General features: G+C 40.0%; 1 protein-coding gene across 5 annotated transcripts in view; it reads right to left on the bottom strand.

The window, feature by feature from the left end:
* rdgA (retinal degeneration A) overlaps nt 1–20,644 on the bottom strand; it is a 288,837-nt gene extending 268,193 nt beyond the window's left edge. For 4 of the 5 annotated variants that reach the window (XM_083123684.1, XM_083123686.1, XM_083123687.1 and 1 more), the window contains exons 1-2: nt 19,470–20,644; nt 5,679–5,747 (exon numbers count right to left, since the gene is read on the bottom strand). In XM_083123684.1, the coding sequence (XP_082979810.1) occupies nt 5,679–5,747; nt 19,470–20,545 (1,145 nt within the window). In that variant the 5' untranslated portion in view covers nt 20,546–20,644. The remainder of the gene's footprint in view (nt 1–5,678; nt 5,748–19,469) is intronic. The other variant, XM_083123685.1, reaches the window with a different exon arrangement.
* Between the last annotated feature and the right edge of the window lie 5,194 nt (nt 20,645–25,838).

The following is a 25,838-nucleotide window of genomic DNA, read 5'->3' as shown; positions in this document are numbered from 1 at the left end:
TCCCTTCCACACATAAAAATATTACCAATGTAAAGGGTTTGTATGATTCCAATGTACCAAAATATTTACCTAATCAACTTCAAGATATATTTTTTTGTAATATCTTCCGTCTGTCAGATAGATTGTTCTGCAAAATACACTCACAAAGTTAACGGATTGAGAAAATTTTGTTTTATTTTCCATGTAGCTTTCTTTTTCTTCCTAAAAAATAAAATAAATAAACTTTCCTCAGGGCATTTATAAACATGTATAAATTTAATGAGATTTGGATTAATAAAAGTTTCAATTTTTCACGTCTACGGAGAAAAAATAGGACTAGAGAAAACATCCGGTTGTACCTTTTTTCATATCTTGCCAAAATTCATGAATAATTTCCAGAGCAAATAATTCACGCATAATTCCCGGAATTCAAGGAATTCCAAGTGAGTAGCCACCCTGATATTTTGCAGCAAATTATACATACGTAGTTCATTTTTCATACCAACAAGTAACTTTCTCTAACAGTACAAGTGCAGTATTATATAATTTGTAGATAATCTTGAAAATGATAAAGAAATTAAAATTTGTTTAGAAAATTAATATTTGGTTATTACGGTTCTTGTGAAATTTTGTTTTTAACGATTGTATCTAATCAGTATTTTTAAGGAATTTTGTACCAAATTAAGTCTTTTTGCAACCTATTTCAGGATTTTTCGAGGCTAATTTAAGGTTTTTAGAACCTATTTTAGGATTTTTAGAGCCTATTTTAGGAACCTAAAAACACATTTTTTAGAACCTAAAAATCCGAGGTCTAAGTTATAACTATAAATAATCTTCGAAAATTAACGGAGAAATTTTAGTTCCAGAGGATGTTTTGCGTGACTGTTCTTTAATTCTGAGAATATGCCGTGGGACATGGAAACAAGTTCGCATTAAAGTACAAATGCAGGTTCGTCCAGGATTCGAACCCGAGTCTCTGGTGTATACTGTGTCATTGCTCTACTAACTGAGCTACTGAGCAAACCCTGGTTTCGCCTGATGCTGGGGAATGCTTTGAAAAGCATTCCCCAACTAGGAATTTCCACTTCGAGCACTGGTCGGCATACAAATTAAGTGAAATTGATTTACTGCATCTAACAGGTTGCCCCTCCTTTCCAGACGCCCGTGTACATATAATCTTATTCAAAAGCCTATCTGCGAGGCGCATTCCAAAACAAAGGGCGTATTATTCATAAAAAGTGATTGGCAACAATGATCAAATCGCGCATGGGCAGTAACATTAAGTGGCCCATTGGAGATCCAGCAATCATATTTTCGCTTGTCAGCTGTTTGTTATCCTGTGAGCTAGAGAGTATTTAAATGGCTGAGCGATTAAACAATCCCCGAACTTGAGGAGTATGGTCTGTGATTCGATTTCTTCACGCCAAAGGTCATAATGCTGCCGAAATTCTTTTCTTGTTCGATATAATAAATCCCTTCCTTAGAAAGACAGGTGGTTCCTAAACTTCCTTGGCTCACAGCACGCAGGTCTTTGAATCAACACTTGAAAATATGGTTCCACACTCTTGCGACAATCACAGGAAAAAGTGCATTACGTGAGCACACTAAATTAATCTCCTCTGAATTATTTTGAGCTCAGAAACAATCAACAAGCAAGCAAGCCCACTCATAGAAACAGAAATTTTGCCAATTCGCTCCAAAACTAAAAAAAAAAAAAAAACAGCATAAAAGTGCTCATTTTACTTCGACGTCTGGATATATACGTTAAGTATATTAAGAGCCGAAGGTTATTTGTGAAGTTAGGCGTGCACAAAAAAGAACGGTCTTCACTTGTTTCCTGGTCTTCTATTTGAACGCAATCTTAAATCTACATATTAATTTAGTTATCACGGATATCAAGAAATATAAGACTAACTATTAGGCATAGTAACAGTATAAAACCAACGACCAATAAAAAATTTCCTCCTCATGGACCCAACACTCAAATTAGATTGATTTAGATACAGTTTACTACCATTTGTTTACTAGTTATGGAAAACTAAGCGAACGTTTCATTGTAATCCAATCGAATTAACAACCTCGGCGTAAGTGTTTGTGTGTGTACATATGCATACAATATAAATATGAAATACAACCTATTCTCTTTCTGATAGAAATATGTACTAGCAATTTGTTTACTTATTGCAAATGTTTTCACAGTTCAGTAAATATTGATTTCAACACAAATATTTGCATCGAAAAGGAGAAAGCAAGAGCTACGACAACAACGTAGTGCTAAGTCATCAATATTATAAATTACATCGTACCAGTGATAAAATCTTCAAACTACATAGGTATGAATAGCTAAACGAAGAAGTTGGTTTGCTATTTTCAAGTCCACTTTATGTACAGTGACCGGCAATAAAAATTGGGCACCCAGATCCTGAAATACTGGCTTCCCTGCAATGCGTTGTGTGTGTGTTGCCTAACTCTCAGGCGAAAAGTTGCTATTGAAGTCTGCTCCTCGCCGTTGAGTTAGGGAACACACACAATCCATTGCAGGAAAGCCAGTGTTCTAGAATCTAGGTTTCCATTTTTATTGCCGGTGACCGTACATAAAGGCTAATCGGAACTGTACATATACATAGTTTAAAGCGGTGGTTCCGAAACTGTGGTACGCGTATCTCCAAGGGTACAAAAACGACTTGAAGGAGGTACGCGATCGAGAATACCCACACGACAACATTTCTTGCTGCAGGTGTGTAAAGCAGACTAATACTCGCTCGAAATCTATAATAGACTAAATTTGGAGCCGAATCTCCGCTTGAAAGTTTCAAGTGCACAACCAGACCAAAAAAAAAAACCTGTCAGGCACATCCTTCTCACTAGAAACTCTGTGGATTTACAATTTTAAAAACTCCAAAATTGTGCTTCACAGCTTGTTTACAAACTTAATTTTGATCTTTAATTTTACTTCAATAACTGGAAAAATATTTGAAAATTAGTTTTTTATATATACTTCTTAGCATACATATGTTTCACATTTTTATTTTTGTAACTAATCATAAAAGATTGTAAACGTAGGAACACTCAATAAAACAATAAACGTAAGATTTACCATCTTTCCATATACAGTTCAAATGCCATACTGCTCTATTGCAGATAACCGCCTGCAACATATAAAAAACTTTCCACCAATCAGGCAGCCAAAAAATTCCCCCAAAACCCACTTTTCGGAGTAAAAGCTATGGTAGGGGTACATTAGACGTTTACTTACGACTAAAGGGGTACAATGAGAAAAAAGTTTGACAACCACTGGTTTAAAGTAAGATCCGTACTACTGATGGTGCAAGTGAAAACAGGTACTTTATTGATTGCACTGATTATATTATCACATTAAAAACCTTTGATTCCATGTAGAAACTTTATAAAGAAGTTCTTGTAAACCAGCCGTATTTGTGAAAGAGCGCTGTCGCGGACTGCAAAGCGAGCCGTGGTACCATAGCGTTGTACAGTCACGGATACTACTGAGTTGTAATATTTCCATTGAAAGTTAATGGGATTGTTCCAACCCAGAACTGTCCGTGACTGTACGAGGGGCGGAAAGGAGAAGAGTGATCATGGCAGAAGAAACAGGACGTGGTTCCCTGAAAAGGATGGGGCCTTCCACCTTAGAACTTATTTTACCTCTTAACGCCAGTGGCTCACCGACTTCTTCTTCCTGGCCTTGAGGTGCAGGCGGGAACTTCGCACCGCATGGAGCGCTCGCTGGCCTCCACAATTTCATCAGCTCTGTCCGCTTCTGTGAAGATTTATTGTGATGCTAGCCGTCCTTTGTACGTTTCCCATCACATTACTCAGACAACAACAACAATGCGTGAATCTTGAAAAATACACGGTACACATCAGTTTTGCCAGTCAGGTGTGTCATACTATCTGCTATATTGTTATCGCGTGGATGTTAGAATCATCCCCTACGAAAATTAGCCCTTGTTGACATGGATACTTGGTCTAGTGACGTGGAGGGGGCCGCGTCTTCCCGCCCCCCCATTAATTTACACCCTTCGTTGGGCAGTTTGTTCCAATGCTGTTCCAGAAACCAGAGACTATTCGTACATCAAGAATATTTGGACAGTCAGATAACAAATTTTAAAACCACTAATCAGAATCAAATTCTCTAGTTCCAAGAAAAACCAGATAAGTTATTTCTGGAAAACTAGGTGTTTGCACTAATATGTTCACAATTCAATTTAATTTTTTTTAGTTACCGGCGCTTTTCTGCCTGTTTTGGGTGATCGCGACGTTGAGGATGAGTGATGATTTGATGAAACGGATGAAGGTACACTCACAATAAACACCCATACATAGGGATTCGAACACGCAACCCATGACGTCGTAGGTTGTCGTGCCAACCCGTCCTCCCCGAAGGCCAGCGGATACATTATGCACTATCTGATTATGTATCTCTGAGTATATGAAAGACGTAGTATTTTAGGGGTCACACAGATACATTGGGAAACTGTGTTAAGTGGCAGAACAGTAGAATGAGATTTATTCTGTAACATCTCTGCCTATTATGCATTTGCACCTTGGGAGCGAGTCAAAACTCCCGAAGCTTCCAATCAAAAAGCGAGTCACTAACATCATCTCAAACCAGCACCTATCGCTTACCCTCTTCCTCACGGTCGGTCTACTTGATGGTAGGCTCGCTCTTGGTCCTTTTGCCTAGACATTCCCCGCCCCTTCTCTCTTCCGAGCACGTGTTTGCAGCGAAAGGCAACAGCCAGCAGGCTGCTATTTTTAACCCCCCAAACTACGGTAAACACAATAAAGTAATACGTCTTTATTGAATGGTTTGAATTGAAAAATAAGGCGTAGACCAGCAAAACCTTACATTCTCTGTGCTTATTGCATATTTATTATTTTCTCTTCTACTGTTAACGATTTTCCTTTCTGATAACAACGCTCGTTTTGGGGGTAGTGACCACAAAAGTAAAATACTGAACTCTTAAGTTGGGCTCGCCAATAGCTAGACTCGCGATATGTTCTGAAAATAACATGACTCTAATTTGATTTCATGATTGTTGACTTATCTCGTTCTCCCCCCAGGACTTTTCAATTTTATCAGGATTAGTAAAAATGCTTGCAGTCTTAGAAAACTTATTCAGAAGTTTAGCTAGTACAGTGGGATCCATGAGTATTACCGTGCAAATTGTCCATCACCATGTTCGTGACCCAATAAGAGCTACAAGAATGAAAAGAAAGCTCAAAACAAGCTGTTGACAACTTCTACACCAACATACATAAAAATCAATCGCTTAAAAACACCTAGGATGCAAGAGGAAAATTAATGAAAATAGTCATGGTCAATTTGCACGGTAATACTCATGGATCCCACTGTACCATCCCGTTCCATTTGGAAACTGTTTCCATGACTCTTCAAAGAAATATTAGATGATTTGACATTACCAAGAGCGAACAACCGATTGCAGGAGATCAAAAGCAGAAAAGCCACGTGCAGTGTTGCAGGCCACAACAATAAATATCACGTTCACAGCATGAAGCGTAAACACTGACAACGCAGAAGAGGAACGAAAATATACTGAATGGAAGTATGTGTTAAAGTAAAGATGAAATTAGTTTTTCAAGCAGCCATAACAAAACGTTAGTTGATTACCATTTAAAGGCGTACACGTAAATTATAATGAAAATATCTTCACCTTCTTGCCTTGGACTTCTTAACATGGTCGCGATATGCGTGGTAGGGTCTACATGAAATTTGTACAATTCTGTGGATTGGAAAGAACACACAACACAATTAGTACATTATTTTTATTTGAGGAAAAATGTCAATTTAAAGTGGTGCTTTCAGAAAGAGAACTAACTGCAGTCTGAAAATCACCTTTACAGATCGTCTTACATAAAAACAACATTTGCTTAAATAGGGTGAGTATGGAACTTTTAAATAGGCCAAAAATTTCGAAAAGGATAATATAATGCACACAAAGTATTGACATAACCTCAAAAAACGTACGAGACGAATCGTGACTTACGTCGAACTGGACGTATGTGGTACTCTAGGTGGAGGTTACAGGGTAGAGGGGAGGTCGAAATTTTTAATTATAATGGCGGTCAATGATATCGTTTGATGGGTCTCTCAATTTCAAGCATCTACTGTGGGAAAACTTTGTAGTAAGTCTACGATTTTGGAATGGACGCCCAAAACCCTATTGCTCTGCATATTAAATTCATAACAAACTATTATTTTAGATCCGAAAAGGGAAATGTATGACATACCAGATATTTTCAGATTATAGTGATTGCCCGTCTATCGTCTATACACTTACAACTGCACGAAGTGTTAATACTGTGTTCTTAGCCTGTTAGAAAATTGCAAAGAAAATAGTTATTTCACAACACTGAATCATAGGTTTGTTTCATTTTACTATCGGGTGTTTCAACAGAAACGCCGTGATTTCAAATGGCATTTTAAAATATTTATGATAACTACTCAAAAAAATAATTACATAATCTGATAGAGAAAACGCAAAAGTTTAATGGAAAACATGTTCGAAATGTCCACCTTGACGATTTATCACTTCTTGCACCTGGTTGCACGACTAACTTGTGCAGTACAGTGTTCGATGTTTGCTTTCAAATCATCTAGTAATCGCAGTCCTCGTTTGAAAACTCCCTGCTATAGGAAACCCCACAAGAAATAGTCTCACGGGTTTAAATCAGGCCTAGTTGGAGCCCACTCTAAACCATTTTGAAATGAATGTGTGTAGCGATTGTCAGGACAGGTTCAGTTGTATGCGGCCTAGCTCCGTCTTGCTGAAACCCTTGCTGACGAATTGGACAACGTTTCCGTTGAAGACCAGGAATGAAGTATTCCTGCAGCATTTGCAAATAATTTTCTGATGTGACATAGCCCTCAAAAGAGAAAGGTCCAATCAAGCCACGTTTCGATACACCACCTTTTGTGCGTACAGAGGTGTCTCCTTCGTTCATGTGGATTATAGGTTGCCAAAAATTAAATTTTAGACTTTTGTCAATCATAACATATACAAATTATTACTGTGAATATACTAAATATTTTTTTAGGGTCATTTGAAATCACGGCGTTTCTGTTGAAACACCCGGTACAAAGGAGCTGCAGATGATTTCGCTGGCTGTGTATACAAGCACCAGAGCCTCGTTAGTCTGCAAGAATGGAGTCCAGGCTGTGAAGTTGACAGTTCCCATGATAGCACCTCGAATTTTCTTAATACAGTGCAACAGTTCTTTTTGACGACAGATGCAGTTAAGATGGAGGACATATAATTTGTATCTTTTTCTTTGCATGTACTATGATGTTCAACTATTTTGATTTACACATGGGAAATTACGAATTGAACGTGTTGACTGAAAATTACTGCTAAAAATCTTTATAAGTTGGCTTGTGAAAGTTTGTAATTTAACAAAAATGAATTATGCACACTACGACTAGCTACCTGGTCACAACACCCCTGGTGGCGTAGCGATAACACTTGAACCTTGTAATCAAAGGATCCCAGATTCGACTCCGGTGGAGGCACATTTCACAGCGGTTGGATCCCATTTTAAGTTGTAGGTCTAGTCCCGATTGGCCTATCTGAGCAAAAGTGGACTTAGAAATATTTGACTAGCTCCCCACTGGTTAGCGTATTATAAAAATATTTATCTGTTGGGCGCAAACTTGAAAAACAGAAGTTTATGTGTGAGACAGCTTCAAGTTGCTTCAAATTAAAGATTACTATCTCATGAGATGTTACTATTTTAAATGTTATTCCTTTTTCCTCCCACAGAGAAGCACCACATTATGTTCAAAATACCACCTCTACAAAGCTTCCAAGAGTTTCACGAAGCAATAGGTTGCAATCCAGGGTAGTGATTAGGGAGGGGGGGGCAATCTCCCCCCACCCCAACTTTTTGCACTTTTGCCCCAGCATTATCTACCAATCTATTATCCTTGTCCCCCAGTTAGTTCTTGCACCTCGCTCTACCCCTCCCGTTTTGGAACCAAATCGCCGCCATTGGTTGCAACGTGTTATCCATTTCGAAACCATGATCATGTTACGAATTCGCATACTCACCCTGTATGCAGATATTTTCTCGAGCTTGAGTTCGGACTCCTGAATCAGTCTCAGAAAATAACTCTAAAAATGTGTCTACTTTTGAAGAACTATTTTCAAATTACCGAATTCTGGAAAATTAGATCTGTTAAAAATTCGTAGTAGGTCAGTGGACATGAAACATTTCAGAACCAAACGTTCCATTCTTTAACAGCAATGGACTGGGAGCAGGGTTGACTGAATCTATGTTAATTAACGCATTAAAAATGTGATAGTTTATTTTTCAGAGCTTATAAAGTAAATAACTCCACATCCTATAATGTTTATTTTCCTCCAACTGGAACTTCGAGCATTTGTGGCGGAATGATGAAAGGTCTTTGGTTCGAATCGAGGGTAAGATATTGTTGTAACATAATGTCTGTCCTATTATTTACTTCATAAGTTCATCATTCATCCTCTTCGTCGCCCAAGATGTGGCAAAGTAATGTAATCAGCAGAAATAGAAATACAGATAAACATCTGACAACGATTCAAATGTTTATTGAAAAGAAAGAAAAATATTACTGGCAAGTATAAGTGCCGACAAAAACTGGCACCACAAATAGGGTGCGAATTCGTCCACCTTGAAAATATTACTTTTAAACGTGTCTAAATTTCCACATTTGAAAACGACGTCAATTCTAGCGAAAATTTCTTCCTTTTTTTTTTTTTTTTAGTGTTTCTTCAAAACTAGACATATTTTTTGAACAAGAAGTCCATACTGAGACAGATACACGAGCCACAGGAGCATTAATCGTACGCAATGCTTGTCAATTAATTTCTTAACAGTGTTTAAATTAAAATCAGTAACTCTACGAAATTCCACGGTATTTGTTCGCATTCCCAACGTTTCAGTTCTACACACAGAGGTTTAATTAGGCTATTTCTTATTTTAAAAACTTCAATTTGAAACCACAATCTATACATTTCCAATAGAATGCTTAAGTAATTGGGAAGTAACAGTATAAAGCCGTTTCTGACCATGGATTTTTTCTTGTTTTTCTGTATACTAAAGGGTAAAAAAGGTAAAGTGCTCCCCTGTGCATAGCACAACGCCATGAAGGCGTATAGGGGGAGGGGGTAACGCCCCACACTGTTTTACATAAATATATTTACATATCTTTCTCGGCTAATTCATAATAGATATAATATTTAGACTTAAAGTATAAACCTGCCCTTTCATAATCTTACCTTACGCTATCTTAAAAATGTTTACAAAGTATATCTTAGTCGAACATCAGGATTCACCTCCAAACTTGTTAATACAAGTTGTATAATTTCTTTCTTTGTTTTTTTTTGGGTTAATGTTATACATTTCTGTCGCTGTTATACTTAGGGAACTCCAATACTAAATTTTACACTTCTGTATTTCCCAGTCACACTCCAAATTGTGAAAGAGCAACAAAATGCCTGGTTTGATATATCATATCACCCCTTTCTATTTAAAATACTGAAGTTGAATTCAAGATGGCGGACTTCAAGATGGCGACTAGAGACCACATGCTCTGTCCACTGGGACTCTTGACTACATTTACATCGGTGAGGTCAGAACTGCCGTAAACCTTCGCGTATCAGAACTATTCGCTGTGGTATTTTTAGGTCCCCACCCGGTATTTATTGAATGCTCACCTAACAATAAGGGAAAGGACCCGATTATCGTCCCCTCTCCCAATACCGTCCCCCATGGTATAGGCGTTGTAACGTGCTGCCAACTACGGAAAACAGGCAGAACTATTTGAACGTGGCCTGTTTAGTATGCAGTGAGAGAACAAAGGTTGCTGTGTGCACGCTAGCGATTGTGTTGTGGAAAATAAGTGTTTTGCTGTTTCCAAAATTTAGGAGTGCTGTATTCATCACCACCGCACCACAGAAAGGTAGGTGTTTCACTTTACCTTAATCTAGTACATCAAAATAGAGGTTGTAAAGTATAGTTAAATGTATTTGATTGGTCGTTTCTCGTACCATGTCATGCTCAATCACGGCGCCATAGTGCTTATAGGATAGATCCGAATACGAGTATCGCCCCCCTATGTGTGCTAAAAACAGTCTTCGGGACGACATTAGGCTCCCAGTTACATTGCGCTTTCATCGTTTCAGATGCCTCCTGGTCCTACAAAACGAAGAAAACAGTGGGGTAAAGAAGATATGGTTCGAGCCGTGGAAGCAGTTCGCAAGAAAGAAATGGGCCTGAAGAAAGGACAGAAAGAACAACATCAAATATCCAAGTTCGTCATCGGAAGATCAGGAAGAACCTGAACTTGTAAGCACAGATGATGACGACAGCGATGACGATTATCCAGACGAAGACGAGGATTACCGGTATGAAGACAGTGAAGAAGATGCCGTGTGCTTGTATTGTGATAGTTCATTTTCTGCCGACAGGAATGGTGAAAAATGGGTGCAATGCTCAACTTGTAAAAAGTGGTGCCACGAGGACTGTGCTGGAGGACAGACGCCACCTATTCACTTCACCTGTTCAGTTTGCTTAAGTGCCTAGATAAACGTTTGCTTTTTTTTCAGTCCAACGTCCATCAGCTTAAGTTTTTCTCATTATGGTTGCAGGGGACGATACGTATTAGGCAACCCATTCCTTACTTTCGTGCATTTGAGCACTTTTAAGAAACTTTTTTTTCGCAGGTATTTTGTATATTATTTATATACAACCCACATATATAAGAAATATATATAATATTCTACTGAATCGTGTTGTTTTACATTTTTGCACTTAGCTTTTTCAACTGAAATTTTTGTGTTTTAAAAAAAGGGACTATATTCGGGTCCTTTCCCTTACTATGTTGTAATATGCAATTTTACACAACTTACAGTTCAAAGAGTTTCATGCTTTTCACAAAACAAATGTTTATCCCTCTCCCGCTCTAAAATTAAGTACTATTATTGATAATTATAATAAAAAATTACTATGACAACATATATTCTCAAAGGGATGAAAGTTTCTTTCACTGGTTGGAAACGAATTTGTAGGTACATAGTCTTAGAAATACAATCCAGAAGTTGGAAATTTCTTAGCTTCCCGGCTTGAATTCGAACACTCTCTTCAGATTAACTAGTTGATAAAAAGCGCAGAAACTCTTTCTGTACTAACCTCAATATTTTCACTTATGTCATTACATGCAATATCAATAAGCCAATAAAAAAATGATACACGCATCTGCATCACCTTACGCTCGGACGTAATCTATATTTTAGTAACATGCTTAGGTGCATACAATATGAAGTAGTTCAATGCATCAGTTGGCGCAAAGTTCCTATGCAATTAGACACATCTTCCATTTTAATGCATTACTGTGAATTATTTGATGCGCTTCTCTAGTGACGTGCTAGTGGAGGACAAAAAACAGTTTCTTTTAAATCAATAATTGAAACAAATCCATTTTCTGAACATATCTACCTTGATGAAAGCACCATGTGTAGTGCTGAAATGTTAGTGTACTCGGAATTTCACAGTGTGTTTGATACATTTATATACAGCGTGTCTCAAGAAGTCACTATCTATTTCAGTGATATTTTTACTTAAATGCTATGATGTCATAAAGATATGTCTCTTTAGTGCAAATGCGTATTTACTAAGTGTTAATTAGTTTGTGTCGAATTTTGTGTAACTGTTAAATTTTCCATTTCAGTCCATATTACTGACGATGAACGTGGAAGAAGTGCCGATTTAATTTTAAAAAAATTGTTCAGCGACGAAGAGACCTTTCACACACGTGGAAAGGTTAATCGACATAATTGTCGCATTTGGGCACATGAGAAACCAACAAATTTTCTTGAATGGGAACGAAACACACAGAAAGTGAATGTTTGGTTTATTGCTTCGAGTTCTGTGGAGACGCTAATGGTTGCCATTTGGAGCACGAATTATTTGTGGCATATACTTTCAAATAAATATATTTTTCATGTCCTAAACCTGTTTTTCGTAATTCCGATTATTTTTCAAGATAGTGACTTTTGAGACACCTATACTGAATTGTAAACAATTATTTCCTTAAGAAATCAACAGTCTTTTACGCCTTGTTTTACTACAACACACAAACTGTTTACGTAGGTGCAGATATCAAGACCAGTGCAAGTGTTGCGAAATGTACGGGTGGAAATGGAATGCTCTATCAGAATTGCACGGGCACAGATAAAGACTAGATACATACGGCAAATTCTCAGATGGCAGAACAAGTTCAAGCTGGACCTTCGGACTGTGCCAGCAAAGTAGCTTCCGAAAAACCGCTACGATAATGAAAATCCTGAAAAATTGTATTTGTTTACAATTCCTTCCAGAACATCATTTTTGACAACAACGAAAGCAACACACACGAAGATTCATTTGAATGCTGTGCAAGGAATTGTAAACAGAAATAAATTGTCAGAATTTGGAATATCATAGCGGCTTATCAAAAGGCGAGGAATTTTCGAAAACAATTTTTCTGCTGCAGGTCAAAGGTTCACCGCGGCCTTATTCGTCCATCATCATAGAATGATGAAGGAAAAACCCCAAAGAAAACACATTGACCAAGCCTCGTGAAAGATGATTACAGAGAACAGAGGAGCTTCTGATGATGAATCTGAGCCACTGATGACGATTATCAATCATGAAGTAACGAAGAACAAATATGAATATCCACACCTCACCTGCGATACAAACCAACATGCAATGGGTTTGTGGCTCGACGGAAGTTAACCAACCGGAGTATAAGGAAGGAGGCTGGTTTATGAATAGAAGAGACCTCGCATAGAAAAATCTCATACATGGGCAAAAAGTCAATTAGCTACTTTCATTTCACAACACAACCTTCCAATTCCAATAGCAATCGGATAAATCCTATTTGCTTTCATGCAACGCAGAATCACATATGATATGAACGAGCAATTATTCCGGTTGACCTGCTAGTAATTAAAATATGTAAACGAGGAGAGAGGGGTAGGTGGAATTTATGGGGTACCATTTTCTGTTTTAACAATTACCGCAATAGTATTTTTTTTCGTGTGGCTAACAAACGATGATTCTGATAAATTTTGCATAACCGAGGAAAAGCGAATAAACGTGCATATTTTCATTACCGGTACTCAGGGTGGCTACAAACAAGCAAAAATAAAATTCCCTGACTTTTCCAGGTTTTCCAGGACAAAATTTACATTTTCCCCTGACAATTACAAACTAAACTAATTCGATGTTTTTGCAAATGGAAATAAACTCATACAGATCCAGGTATGGATTTGATAAGTACCAATATTATCTTCTATGAAATTGACTTAATTTCTCTATTCTCTATGATTTGAATTCAAAGTGCAAAATAGTAAGTTTAAAATAAAATACTTGATTATTTTTAAAATTACGACTAAATGAGATACGATTGAAGAGTGAATGATTAAGAAATACAATTTGTAATTTATCAGTCTCCTAATAAATTCTCGGTATTATATGTTGATATTTCCACTGAGGTTTGGAACCCTCTGCTTTCAAGAACCATGAGTGCGGACTCAGTTTTCAATGCATAAAGCTACTTCTCTCTTCTCTGTAAAGCAAACAACTTAACTCTTGCATATAAGTGAAACAATTGAATCGAACAAAATAAAGTGTCATATTTCCTTACATTATCAATGGGCTATCTGCTTAAGTACAGTATATCCAAGTGAAGTACTGTGAAACTGACAACATGGAGTTATACCATTAATGCTGGCGAAAAGGGTATGAATGTATTATAAATTTAACGCAAGGAATTTATAGAATTGCATTGTATAGGTACCTGATTTAGCTAACCACACATTAAAACAGGAAAACACTAATAATAAAAGCTTCTGAAGTTCATATACGAGGGGTATCCTGAAAAAAGCTCCAATCGTGCCTATACGCAGCACTAGTGGTCGGAGAGCGACACACACACATGCAGGCAGGAAGAAGTGGCATGTAACACGCTCAGAATTTGGCACAGAGCCACCAGCAATCGTGTGAGGTGTGCAGACCGGACGTCGTGAGTGATAGTATGGTCAGACGATGATGCAGACAATTCACGGAAGGCCAATGGAATGTGCACAACCCCATACAGCTGAGTACGCGCGGGCCCTTTGCATCACTTCAGGTGAGAGATCTTAGACCACTCCCTGTACAGCCCTGGCCTTGAATGTACCGACTTTCATCTCTTTGTTTAACTGAAGAGGTTTCTGGCAGGGCCAGGATTTGACAGCTACACTGCGGTAGAGATAGTTCCAGTCTTTGCTGTCAGACACATATACCATGGGCATACAAAATTTAGTGCCATGCTACGACAAATGCCAGAACAATGGTGGTGATTATGCCGAAAATTAGGTTAGGACACACTGTTACTAATGCAATAAATTACAACTGATATTCTTGTTTTATTTATGCCTAATCGGTAGGGACCTTCATTTTTTTGTTATGGTTTTTTCAAATTGGTGTATTTTTTATTTTTTACAATTCGGTGTTATTTTTCCCAAAATTCACATTTTCATTTTACTGCATTATCTGGCAAATATCTGAAATTATACCTTCATGGTGTTTTTAAACTACTGTTTCAAATTGTAAGTCACATGGCTTACGCCTCTTTGTGAGAGTTTGATAATTTGATTTTTTTTTTTTTTGGGAAAGTTATTTTCCATACCCCTTTTTTAATTTTAAGGTAAGGATCAGATAATGGAATTTTCCCCGTATATTCTGAAGGGTGCATAATGACCATAAGTGGCGACTCACCCAAAAAAATAAAAACCAATCAATCACACCTGACAGATACCGATATATTATGGCACCAAAAATTGGCATTATCTTTTTTTGACTTGTTAGTGTTACGTTTCCCAAAATTCGCGTTTTTGTTTTAGAACATTTATCTGCCAAATATACCGAAACGTAATACTCCATTGTGCTTTTAAACTATTATTTTAAATTGTAGGTCACATGGTCTACGTATTTTCGTGACAGTTTGATATGTTGGAACAGATTTTTGAGGAAGTAAAAGTAAAGTGCTCCCCTGCACTTTTCCATGAAGGTGTATAGGGGTGATGTGATCAGCACCACGCTCCATGCTACCTTTATTCCTCAAAGTTAACTCAAGGTACCAGCTTCATATGATGCTGGGTGGAGGCCGGAGCAGTTTGAATAGGTGGAAAACATCCCGGTTCTCCCCCGCAGGAGATCGACCCTGGGTCTCTCGCATAGTAGTCAGACGCCCTAATGACTGAGTTCCATTATTACTCGCTCGACAAATGCCGATGGTGCGCACTTAGCTTGGTAATTCAAAACATATCTCGTGCGACAAATACGAAGATGTGGCTCCCATATGACGGTAGATACGCACTCGATCTCCTGTTAGAACCCTGCCACTTTGCTCTGTGATGTAAATGGTTTTGATAGAAGTTGAAAAAATCGTGGGAAATACATGATTTAATGTGGCTGTCAGAATTATTCCATGTACGTATAACTCTATAGTTTACTCTTGAGTAAAATGTTGGAAAACTTGCATGTTCTATGTAAACAAACATTTTTGTTTTAGAACATTTCTTTTTGGCATTTGCAAAAAATCAATGTCCCTACTAATTGGAAATTACTTTCTGGCCACCCCTCGTATAAATCAGTAGATGGAAAGTGAAAATTTAGCAGGACTGGCAGAGAAAAGTCAATTTTTGAAGAAAGTGATTTGCTTTTATGATTGAATGATTTGAGTAAATATGATATTAACATATTTACGTATTTATTATTAGTATTTTATTTCATAATATTGGACATTAACCTTACTCAGCGAGAGATTTAAGACCATCTCTCATGAGTTTAAACAGACAGGACAGAGAGTGGTGTTAATTTCATTGCAATTTTAGTGTTGCAGTAAATTTGAGGTTGGGAGCAAGCACTTGCCAATTTTTATAACGTTCACCAATGCAGATTTATGTTTAACTTTTTCGTGATAGTATTCAATATATATCCCATTTGGTTGGATTCTTCTTGATATCTAAGAATAGTGCGATGTCATTGTAAACGTATGATAACTTGTGCGAAACCAGTAATACGTCAGGATGATGAAAGAAAACCTTCGTAAGCACTGCTACATTAAATAAGGTGAAGTGAGCCAGAAGAGTAATAAAATTCCAGCAGCATATTTGCAGTCTAAAGCTCTTCTTGTTTATGCATTCGATTTTTGTTGGATGTTGCATCCATGCAATTTCTGTCGCATGTTGACAAGTCCCCTTGCTACTCCCAAAAGGACAAGAAAAAAAATGATAATTCAATGCTTTTTCCACGTAATATTTAGAGGCTTAACATTTACTCCGCCGATGATACCATATGGTATCATCAGTGTAAGGTCGTACTCGCCCGATGATACCATATGGTATCATGGTGCTGATTACGAAATGAATGTGCTTTTTGGACCTTCATACACTTATGGTTGGGTGGAAACTCTGACACAGGTCTGGAGCAAGCCCGGGAAATTCATATTGATGACCAACCTTCCTCTTCTCTGCAACATATCCATGCCACATTTCCGAACAGAGTTCCACATTTTGGCTCATTATTCAACTTGTATGGCACCCAGGAACATGAAATATGTTTCAATCTCTTTGGAAACGTCATTTCCTTGAAGAGAATAATAAGGTTTGCGCCTTCTCCCCAAAATAGCGGCAGAAGAGGGGGCAAAGTCGAGATTTTTTTTTTCATGGAAATTCGATGGTCGCGGCCCCAAACCCGCCTTCCTCGGTTCGGCATTCTGAATTGTACACGGTTGCATGCTATGATGTTTTAGCTGCAAAACAAAACTTATCCGAAGTAGATTGCTCGCATAGTGCCCGAGTTATAACAATTTTCTGAGCAATATGCAAATTACCTATTTTTAGTAAAAAAAACAAACAGTGTTTCACATTTTGGCTTATGGCACCCAAGAACGTGAAACATATTTCATTCTCTTTGGAAACGTCCATTCTTTGAAGAGAATACTAAGGTTTGCGCCTTATCCCCAAAATAGCGGGAGAAGAAGGGGCAAACTTCAGATTTTTATGTCTTTTTCATTGAAATTCGGGGGTCCGGTTCCCCCAAACCCCCTTCCTCGTTCCGGCGTTCTGATTTGTATTTGGTTGCATGCTATGATGTTTTATCTGAAAAACAAAATTTATCTGAAGGAGATTGCTCCCATAGTGCCCGAGTTATAACAATTTTCCTCCAAAAAAGAAAGTTACATATTTTTCGTAAAAATAAAAAATCACATTTTGACTTATTATTCTACTTGTATGGCACCCAAAAACATGAAACATGTTTCATTCTCTTGAGAAATGTCCATTATTTGAAAATAATACTAAAGTTCGTGCCTTCTTCCCAAAATAGTGGGAGAAGAGGGGGCAAACTTCAGATTTTTGTTTCTTTCTATTGAAATTTGGGGTTCGCGCCCCCAAACCCCCTTCCTCGGTCCGGCGTTCTGAATTGTACACGGTTGCATGCTATGATGTTTTAGCTGCAAAACAAAACTTATCCGAAGTAGATTGCTCCTATAGTGCCCGAGTTATAACAATTTTCCTCCAAAAATGCAAATTACCTATTTTTTGTAAAAAAAAATAATCACATTTTGGCTTATTATTCAACGTGTATGGCACCCAAGAACATGAAACATATTACGTTCTCTTCAGAAATGTCCATTCTTTGAAAAGAACACTAAAGTTCGCGCCTTCTTCCAAAATAGCGGGGAAGAGGGGGCAAACTCCAGATTCTTATGGTTTCTTCATTGAAATTCGGGGGCTGCGCCCCCAAACCCCCTTCCTCGGTCCGGCGTTCTGAATTGTACACGGTTGCATGCTATGATGTTTTAGCTGCAAAACAAAACTTATCCGAAGTAGATTGCTCCCATAGTGCCCGAGTTATAACAATTTTCTGTTCCCGTGCAGAGTTCCATAACGATATCTTTAAATTAAATAAAAAAAAGTCAATGAAGACGAAATTCCCTGACATTTCCCTGACTATTTTTGACATCTCAAATTCCCTGACTTTTCCCGGTTTTCCAGGTTTTCCAGGTCTGTCGCCACCTGCTCTGTTTAGTTGCAATTAACTCGAGCGATGCGTAATGCAAGTATTTAATTGAGAAATTATTTAACAATTCCATTCGGTAATAAGGATGAACGGTTTTGAAAGCTGGTCTGAAATGCTTCTGCTAAATACACCTGTTTCGATGAAAAATGCCACTCGGTTTTCAAACACAATTGTTTAATGTTTTTTAATGACATTGTGGGATTCTTCCATTAACACTGCCAATCTATGTGTAGATTGCGGTTTTGTGTTTCCCTACATTACAGAAAGCCTAGTAGCAATGACGAGCTCTACGAAATTATTTGTTGGGACTCTGGTTTTTGCATGAAATTTTCTTTTTCGTCAACAACAGCCGGAACAACTATGGAGGCGGAGGCACTTAGTGATTCAGTTCACCATGGATGGTAGTACAGCCGAATGCAAAACAATATCTGGCAAATTGTCCATCGCCATGTTTATCTACTTTTTTTACGCACGAGGTTCTACAATTGCAACAAAGGATAAACAAAACAGTAAAACATCTCGCTGGCTCTGCACCAGCTGTTGGCTCCCCCACCATGTCTTTGGATCCAATATGGCGGCCAAGACATTTTTTTGTGAACGACAATTGTCAAGAAGGTGTTGCAACACTGTCTTCGTGTGCGCAGCATTCATGGCTGCATGACGCCGTTGTGATGGTGTATTAATTAATATCACCTTGTCATCTTTGGAAATGGAATGTTTTATGTATCAAGTTATATGTGTGTGCTATTAAACATGTATTCTTCATACTCCAGTTTCACCTGCCTAACCACCGAAAGTTTGGATTACAAACTGGAACAGGGCTAACGCAACCCGACACCACCCTATCATCAGAAATAATATAAGTCCTTAAAAATCATATGATGTAAAGAAAACTGAATGAAAGCAGGATTCGAATGTATATGTAGTGACAATTCACTATAAGGCAGGATGAAAACTGCGCCAGGAAGTACACTGAAGAAGTTGTCTCAAATTGGAGTTCTGGACAATTGTTTCAGGGACTGATGCTCAGTGAACGTTAAGTGTCCTTAAGTCTGGGAGGGTTGGAATCTTTTCCACAACCCATGTGGTTCATGACAGGATAGATCTGCAGGAAAATGACAATGCGTTCTTTGGAAAATACGATACTCACGATCTACAATTATTTGCAAGTGATTATTGCAATGCTACATCAAAGTATAGTAACTGGATCAACTCATTCACAAATACCTTTCTGTTCGAGGCAGTTGACTTCATTTTTATAAACAATCCCTACGACACTGGTGCAAGTGCTTCATGCATAGACAACATTTAGATTGGGGTGCAAGAATTACAAATGTACACCGAATACATACTTTTTGCAGGCGGTGGACATAGCGAGGGCCTTGTAGCGTGCTTGCTCGTCCGTCGGCAGAACGATGTCCACGGATCTCGACCTGACGGTCACCGGCGGCTCCAACGACGACGTCCGCTCCAGACTCTGGCTGTGGGTAAACTCCTCGGTCTTGGAAACCTTGGTGAAGGAGGAGTCTACGGAGGCAGCACGGTCCCTCTTCGAGAGCTCCGGAACTTCCAGATAAATCTCCGTGACTCCGGTATCTGGATGATCTGGAGGTTCGGCATCGCCGTACTCGCTGCTAGATCCCAGGTTGGACGCGCCGCTAAGGTTCTCCAAGGAATTGTCAGGAGACGCTCCTTCTGCAGGCGTGGGTTCCGGTTCCATGAAGAAGAAGGCCTCCTGACGAGCCAATGAAGACCTTCTGCGAGGAGTCGCGTCGCCGCTGGTGGCGTCGGCCGAGGGGGAGCTGGGAGAGTTCGGCGACAGGGTGACGCGTATGCTGCATCGAGATTCCGACTTGGGGAGGAGGATTTCCGTCTCGGCGGACAGCTCGTGGTCCGCATCGTCGTCGTCCGTCGGGATGACCAGCTCGGGAAGCCGCGGACTCTGCTGCTGCTCCTCGTCGCCGTTGATGTCGCAGCTGCCGTCGCTGTTATCACTGGACGAGGTCGTGCTGACGCTGAGCAAATGCGGCGGCTGCGAGGAATCGCACTCCTCGCTCGCCAGCAGCTTCTCGTACTCCTCCACGCACTGACAGTGCACGCAGTACGCAGGAGGTTTGTCTCCGGAAGATCGCCGCCGCTGAAACCTTCTCGGCACCTCCAGGTAGAACGAGTCCTCCCCAGCACACCCAGAGTCGAAGCTCTTGGACCGCTGGTTCACGAACTGAGGGACCTTCAGCAGACCTCCGTTCTTCTCCCCGGACTCCTGCTGCTGCTGCAGCAACAGAGCCTGGTTCCTCTTCGCCTCCAGCTGGATCTCGTCGAAGGACGCCGACCTCACCTGCTTGGGGACTTCGAGACTGCTCTGCTGCTTCATTTCCGCACCGGTTGGCGTTCGGGACCGTTTGAACGTGGTTCGCAGTTTCTGCATCCTGGCCCACCACCTCCTCCTCCTCCACCTGCAGACGCCTGGGAGGGGCCGTGGGGTCACATTTCAGAGCCACCTCGGAGGTTTCCGGTGACCAATCGATGCAACGGACGTCCGGAGACACTCCGGGTGCAGTCTTCATGTAATCTCTCCTCCGAGCACTGCAACAGAATAAAGACATGAAGACACACGTGGAACAACCAATATGTTTCACATTAATGTCCAAGGTGAAGTCACTCGCATGCATTCAACCGTTACATACAGAAACAGGGCGCAGAATGAGAGATGTGGCACCGAACGTTCCTCGCGTGCTCCATACATAAAAGAACATCCCTTTCTTTGCATAAGGCTAAAAAACGACACCCTACACAGATCTTACGGAAAGTGCAGACGGCTAAGTAATCATTCATAAGTAGGCTAAGTAATCATTCATAAGTAATTTTTCTCCATGGGCGAGAGAAATCAACACGTTCATTACCTTGAAATAATGGCTACCAGGTGAGCCAGAATTGATCAAATCTTGGCATGCGCAGACTGAAAGCTGTAAATGTGTGTGTTGACATAATTTACATGTTTCTAAAGAAGCTTTCAAGCTCAAGCCGTATGCGGCACGTATAACGTGGAAACCAACCTTCAGATATGAAGGAAATGACAAGCTCTACGTGCCGCTCGGACTGGGCACTTTCCTCAATATCGTACATCGTGGCGCCTCGGTCTGTTAGTAGCGGATGCGTAGAGAAGGCTTTTCTACAAACTGGATGAGACTCGTGTCGCTTGTCACTTCGGTGTGAAAGCTCCCACGAGAATTGAGACGATAAAGACAGTCATTTGTAATTCAAGACGAGCTGAGGCTCTGCCAACTATCAACCAATCGAACCTAGCCATCGTACGCTTACCATTGCCTCGCAAAGACAGAATTACAACACCTTCAACCTTGAGGGAGAGGTACTCCATTTCCAGAATACAAAAGATGAGAAAAGCGCAGGATATAATCCTCCAGAGAGCGAAATGTACAAAATGGAGCCGTTTTAAAAACAAAACCGGTGCTGGAAACACTCCAGCGGTTCGGAGAGAACTGCCAGAAAAACCTCGCAGCACTGTTGCCACGGAGTTATTACTAAATAAACCAAACCGAATGGCATTTCTGTTGCTTACTAAAATGACGGACAGGCGGTTCTTTCGGAAGCTGTTACGCAGGCATTTGCGGGCGGTGTTTCTGCTGCTTGTGGGTGATATATTCGGAGAAAGCTAATTTCAAAATGTATTTTTTTTAATATGACGGTGCAACCTCAACTGAAATGTACAGGCAACGACATTCGCTTTCAATTTTCCGTATGTTGTTTTGAGGAATGGAATTCTGTTGAAACATTGCGGAAAATAGACCGAATGAAAATAACGATGGACAATTCGACTACTATTACTTTTGCCGTTTGTGTACCGTCAGGAACACATCTGACTTGTAATGATACCATTGGGAGACAATGCGATTCTTACAACCCAGATCTGTTCGTGACTGTACATGAATATCTGTGCAAAACATTAGTGAAAAATATCTAATTGGATTAATGGTGAGAACGAATTAACGTCTACTTGGGTCAACTAATTCCTGTTTAAGTTCATAATAATTATTGTTATCTGGTAATAACAATAAAAACAAATTATAACGAATTTATTTATTTTTTTCTTGTTAAAAACTAACATGTTCTAGTTCAAAATTTCAGCAAAAACAGTTTACTAGTTCCTAACATCAATTTAAGTACCGTCCACCACGAAATCACACTTTGAAAGTTAACGTTTTTACATTTGAAGTCACCGCAGATGCTACCCTTGACGGACTGGATGCATGTACTCTAAAAAGATCACGTGGAATATTTGTAGCGTGTACACCCAACGGCGAAAGAAACAGTAGGCGAATTGTCCATCACCATTTTCATTCGGTCTGTATTACGCAATGTGATGACAATGAATTGAAATAAAGACGTCAATAAGCAGAGGGCAATGCCTGCTTCGAACCAACACAGTTTCATTCCTCAAAACAACACATGATGTAGAAAAAAAAAACGAATGAAAATAGCGGTGGACAATTAGCCTACCATTTTATTTGCCGTTGACTGAACATAAACAAACAAAAATTGAACCTCAGTGGCAACCATAAATCTGTAACCTGTGGTAGCATATATACAGCATGAAAACGGTTGTTCCTCGAACGACTGTAATGTCAAAACGAAGCCTTGAAGAGAAAAATGTCTTTAAAAAAAGCTGTTCGCCCTGATGTCGCCTACGCGCTGTGAAAATTTGTGCCGCACAATCTGTGTATTATACTTACATATTTTCACAAGCATTTCCGAAATGTAAACGGTAAGAAGATAAAGCTACTCCTTGTTCATTGCAACATACCATGAAGGCATTTGGGAAGGGGATTGCTCCTATATGCAAATTTATTAGATTCCGGGTGAATCGCATAACCGCTTCATTCAGGAGTGTTGTCTGACAAACTCCCACCTGAGATCATACATCTCGCGAATCGAACCCGGGCCTCCAGCGTGGCAGTCCGACTCTGTACCGACTGCCACCTCGGCTCTAATTAAAAACATAAAATGCTGTAATTACATGCAGGACACAGCAATACGATATATTTGATAGGTGTGCACGGTTTTGTCATACTCAAAGATTAGGTGCAAAACATAGCCTAACTTTCGGAATTGCCTCGGCACCCACTTGAAGATCACACGACTGTGTTCGCCATCGTGTTCCGATGTCCCGAGAAGATAACGAGTACTGGACGTGTACTTTCCCCTCGGACTCGCCGAGTTTGTAATCAATCTAATTAGTTCTCCGTGACGAAAAAGAAACAGATTTTCCTCAAGTGTCCCCTACTTACGTTATTACGGCATAATGACGACTTCCTTTCATGGAAGTAGTGTGACGAAATCCGGGAAGAGAAGGAACCTCGAAGCAAGGGAGTTGGGAAATCTGGAAGCCATCGAATCATAACGAAAGTGGGTTGTTAGGTAGAACAAGTAGTATCTCACGACTTAATTTACTCCAAGGCTTCTAGTATCAAAATTCTAATTAAATTTTCTCTTCCTTTCAACCAGCCCCTTCTCCTTCACTTACGCATCATCTCTCTGCAATGAAACCTAGGATGTGACCACTTGCAAGAGCAACCTGTGATGCGGCCAGCTGCAACAGCAACCTGTGATGCGGTCAGCTGCAAGAGCAACCTGTGATGCGGTCAGCTGCAAGAGCAACCTGTGATGCGGTCAGCTGCAAGAGCAACCTGTGATGCGGTCAGCTGCAAAAGTAAACTGTGATGATACCACTTGCAAGAGCAACCTGTGATGCGGCCAGATGCAAGAGCAATCTGTGATGCGGCCAGCTGCAAGAGCAACTTGTGATGCGCTCAGCAGCAAGAGCAACCTGTGATGCGCTCAGTTGCAAGAGCAGCCTGTGATGCGCTCAGTTGCAAGAGCAGCCTGTGATGCGCTCAGTTGCAAGAGCAGCCTGTGATGCGCTCAGTTGCAAGAGCAGCCTGTGATGCGCTCAGCTGCAAGAGCAGCCTGTGATGCTCTCAGCTGCAAGAGCAGCCTGTGATGCGCTCAGCTGCAAGAGCAGCCTGTGATGCGGCGAGCTGCAAGAGCAACCTGGGATGGGGCCAGCTGCAATGCAACCTGGGATGCCACCAACTGCAAGAGCAACCTGGGATGCGGCCAGCTGCAAGATCAACCTCGGATGGGGTCACCTGTAAATGCAACCTGTGATGCGACCAGCTGCAAAAGCAACCTGGAATGCGGACAGCTGCAAAAGCAACTTCAAAGGCAGCTATTTGGAAGGCAACCTCAAAGGCAAGTGTTAAAGTTACACAAAAAAGCAGCTTAGTTGGAATTGCAACACTCGTAAACACTCTTCACATGGAATTGGTCTGTAATCCGCTGAAATGTATGACGCCACAGAAGCTTACCCTTTGTATATCAGCCTGCCCGAAGACAAGCACGAATTCGATTATAAAACGTTGACCAGACTCTTCACAACATCCATTTTCCTCACTTTACTGCATAGCATCCGGGATCAGAGTCCCGTCTCGGTTTAGGTCTCTAAAAAAACAGCAGTCCATAAACGACAAGCTCTCGGCAAAGTTCAACTCGGGAAGCCAAAGAAATGGAGCTATTATAATAAAAGGAAACGCTGTTGGAAACTGATACAAAGATCTGATCACTAAAATAAAAGCCGTTCTGAAATTACATTTTCTCATATCATGTACAATCACAGGCAACTAGTCACAGAGTTTTCTCTAATCTTTTATTTGCAGCCTAGAAACTCTCAAGACGAGATTGCCCTCATTAACAGGTATTACACAATCAAAAGTTCGGTGACTAAGTGGCGCTGTTGCTGTCACGAGCCAGAAGAACCCATTACCTACGGAAACAAAAAATAGATGGTACTATCAGAATGAAAACATGGAGGTGAAGATGGTAAACGACAAATAGACGAATACATTAGAACTGGGAATAAATATTGCATTCTACTACATTATATTAAAAAATACACACACACACACACATTATATATTATAGGGTGGCCCAACAGTGTGGAACCGACACTACAAAAGGCAGACGGGCTGAGGCACACCAATCCAATGTCCCGAAACATGATATGGGTGAGCTAAGTCTACTTTTTTCTTCTCAAATGGACAACTTCTCATGGACGATAAAAACGATGGTGTGTTCAGCTTTATTGTAACTTTAATTATTCTCACGTAATCTATTGTTTCTAAAAGGTCGCAAACTTCTCATCGTTCGTTCGCCTTTGGATTTTGGAACGGTTAATACAACAGAACAGTCACATTACGGCTTAACAAGGTTCATAATTCATTGCCACTATGGCAATTCCTCCCATCGCTCACATATGCCATTCCTACTGGTTCGGTAGTCGAGCGCGTTAAGTGTTCGACTTTCGATCTTGCCACCGAAGTTCACGGGTTCAAATCCTGGTGTGCACATGGATGTTTTTCAGTGTACCCCTTCATCATCAATCATCCTTATCGTCGCGATTAGCCAAAAAGTGGAAGAAAAGCGACGCTAAATAATAATAATAATAATAATAATAAAATCGTCTTTATTAGAGCAGGCATGCTCTCTAGGGCCGTTCTTACAACAGACCCTTGTCAATACGGATACCATTCCAAAAATGGAATGAGACGCTGTAATGCGCCAACTTTCGGCATCAAGGCATTTACGAGAAAGTGTTCGGAATCTTATCTTCTGAAACTACCTCACACTTCTCTTTTCGTTTGCTA

The sequence above is a fragment of the Lepisma saccharinum genome, chromosome 6 (assembly GCF_977018435.1).
Source record: "Lepisma saccharinum chromosome 6, izLepSacc3.1, whole genome shotgun sequence".
Classification (NCBI taxonomy): domain Eukaryota; kingdom Metazoa; phylum Arthropoda; class Insecta; order Zygentoma; family Lepismatidae; genus Lepisma; species Lepisma saccharinum.
This window is presented reverse-complemented; position numbering and strand designations above follow the sequence as displayed.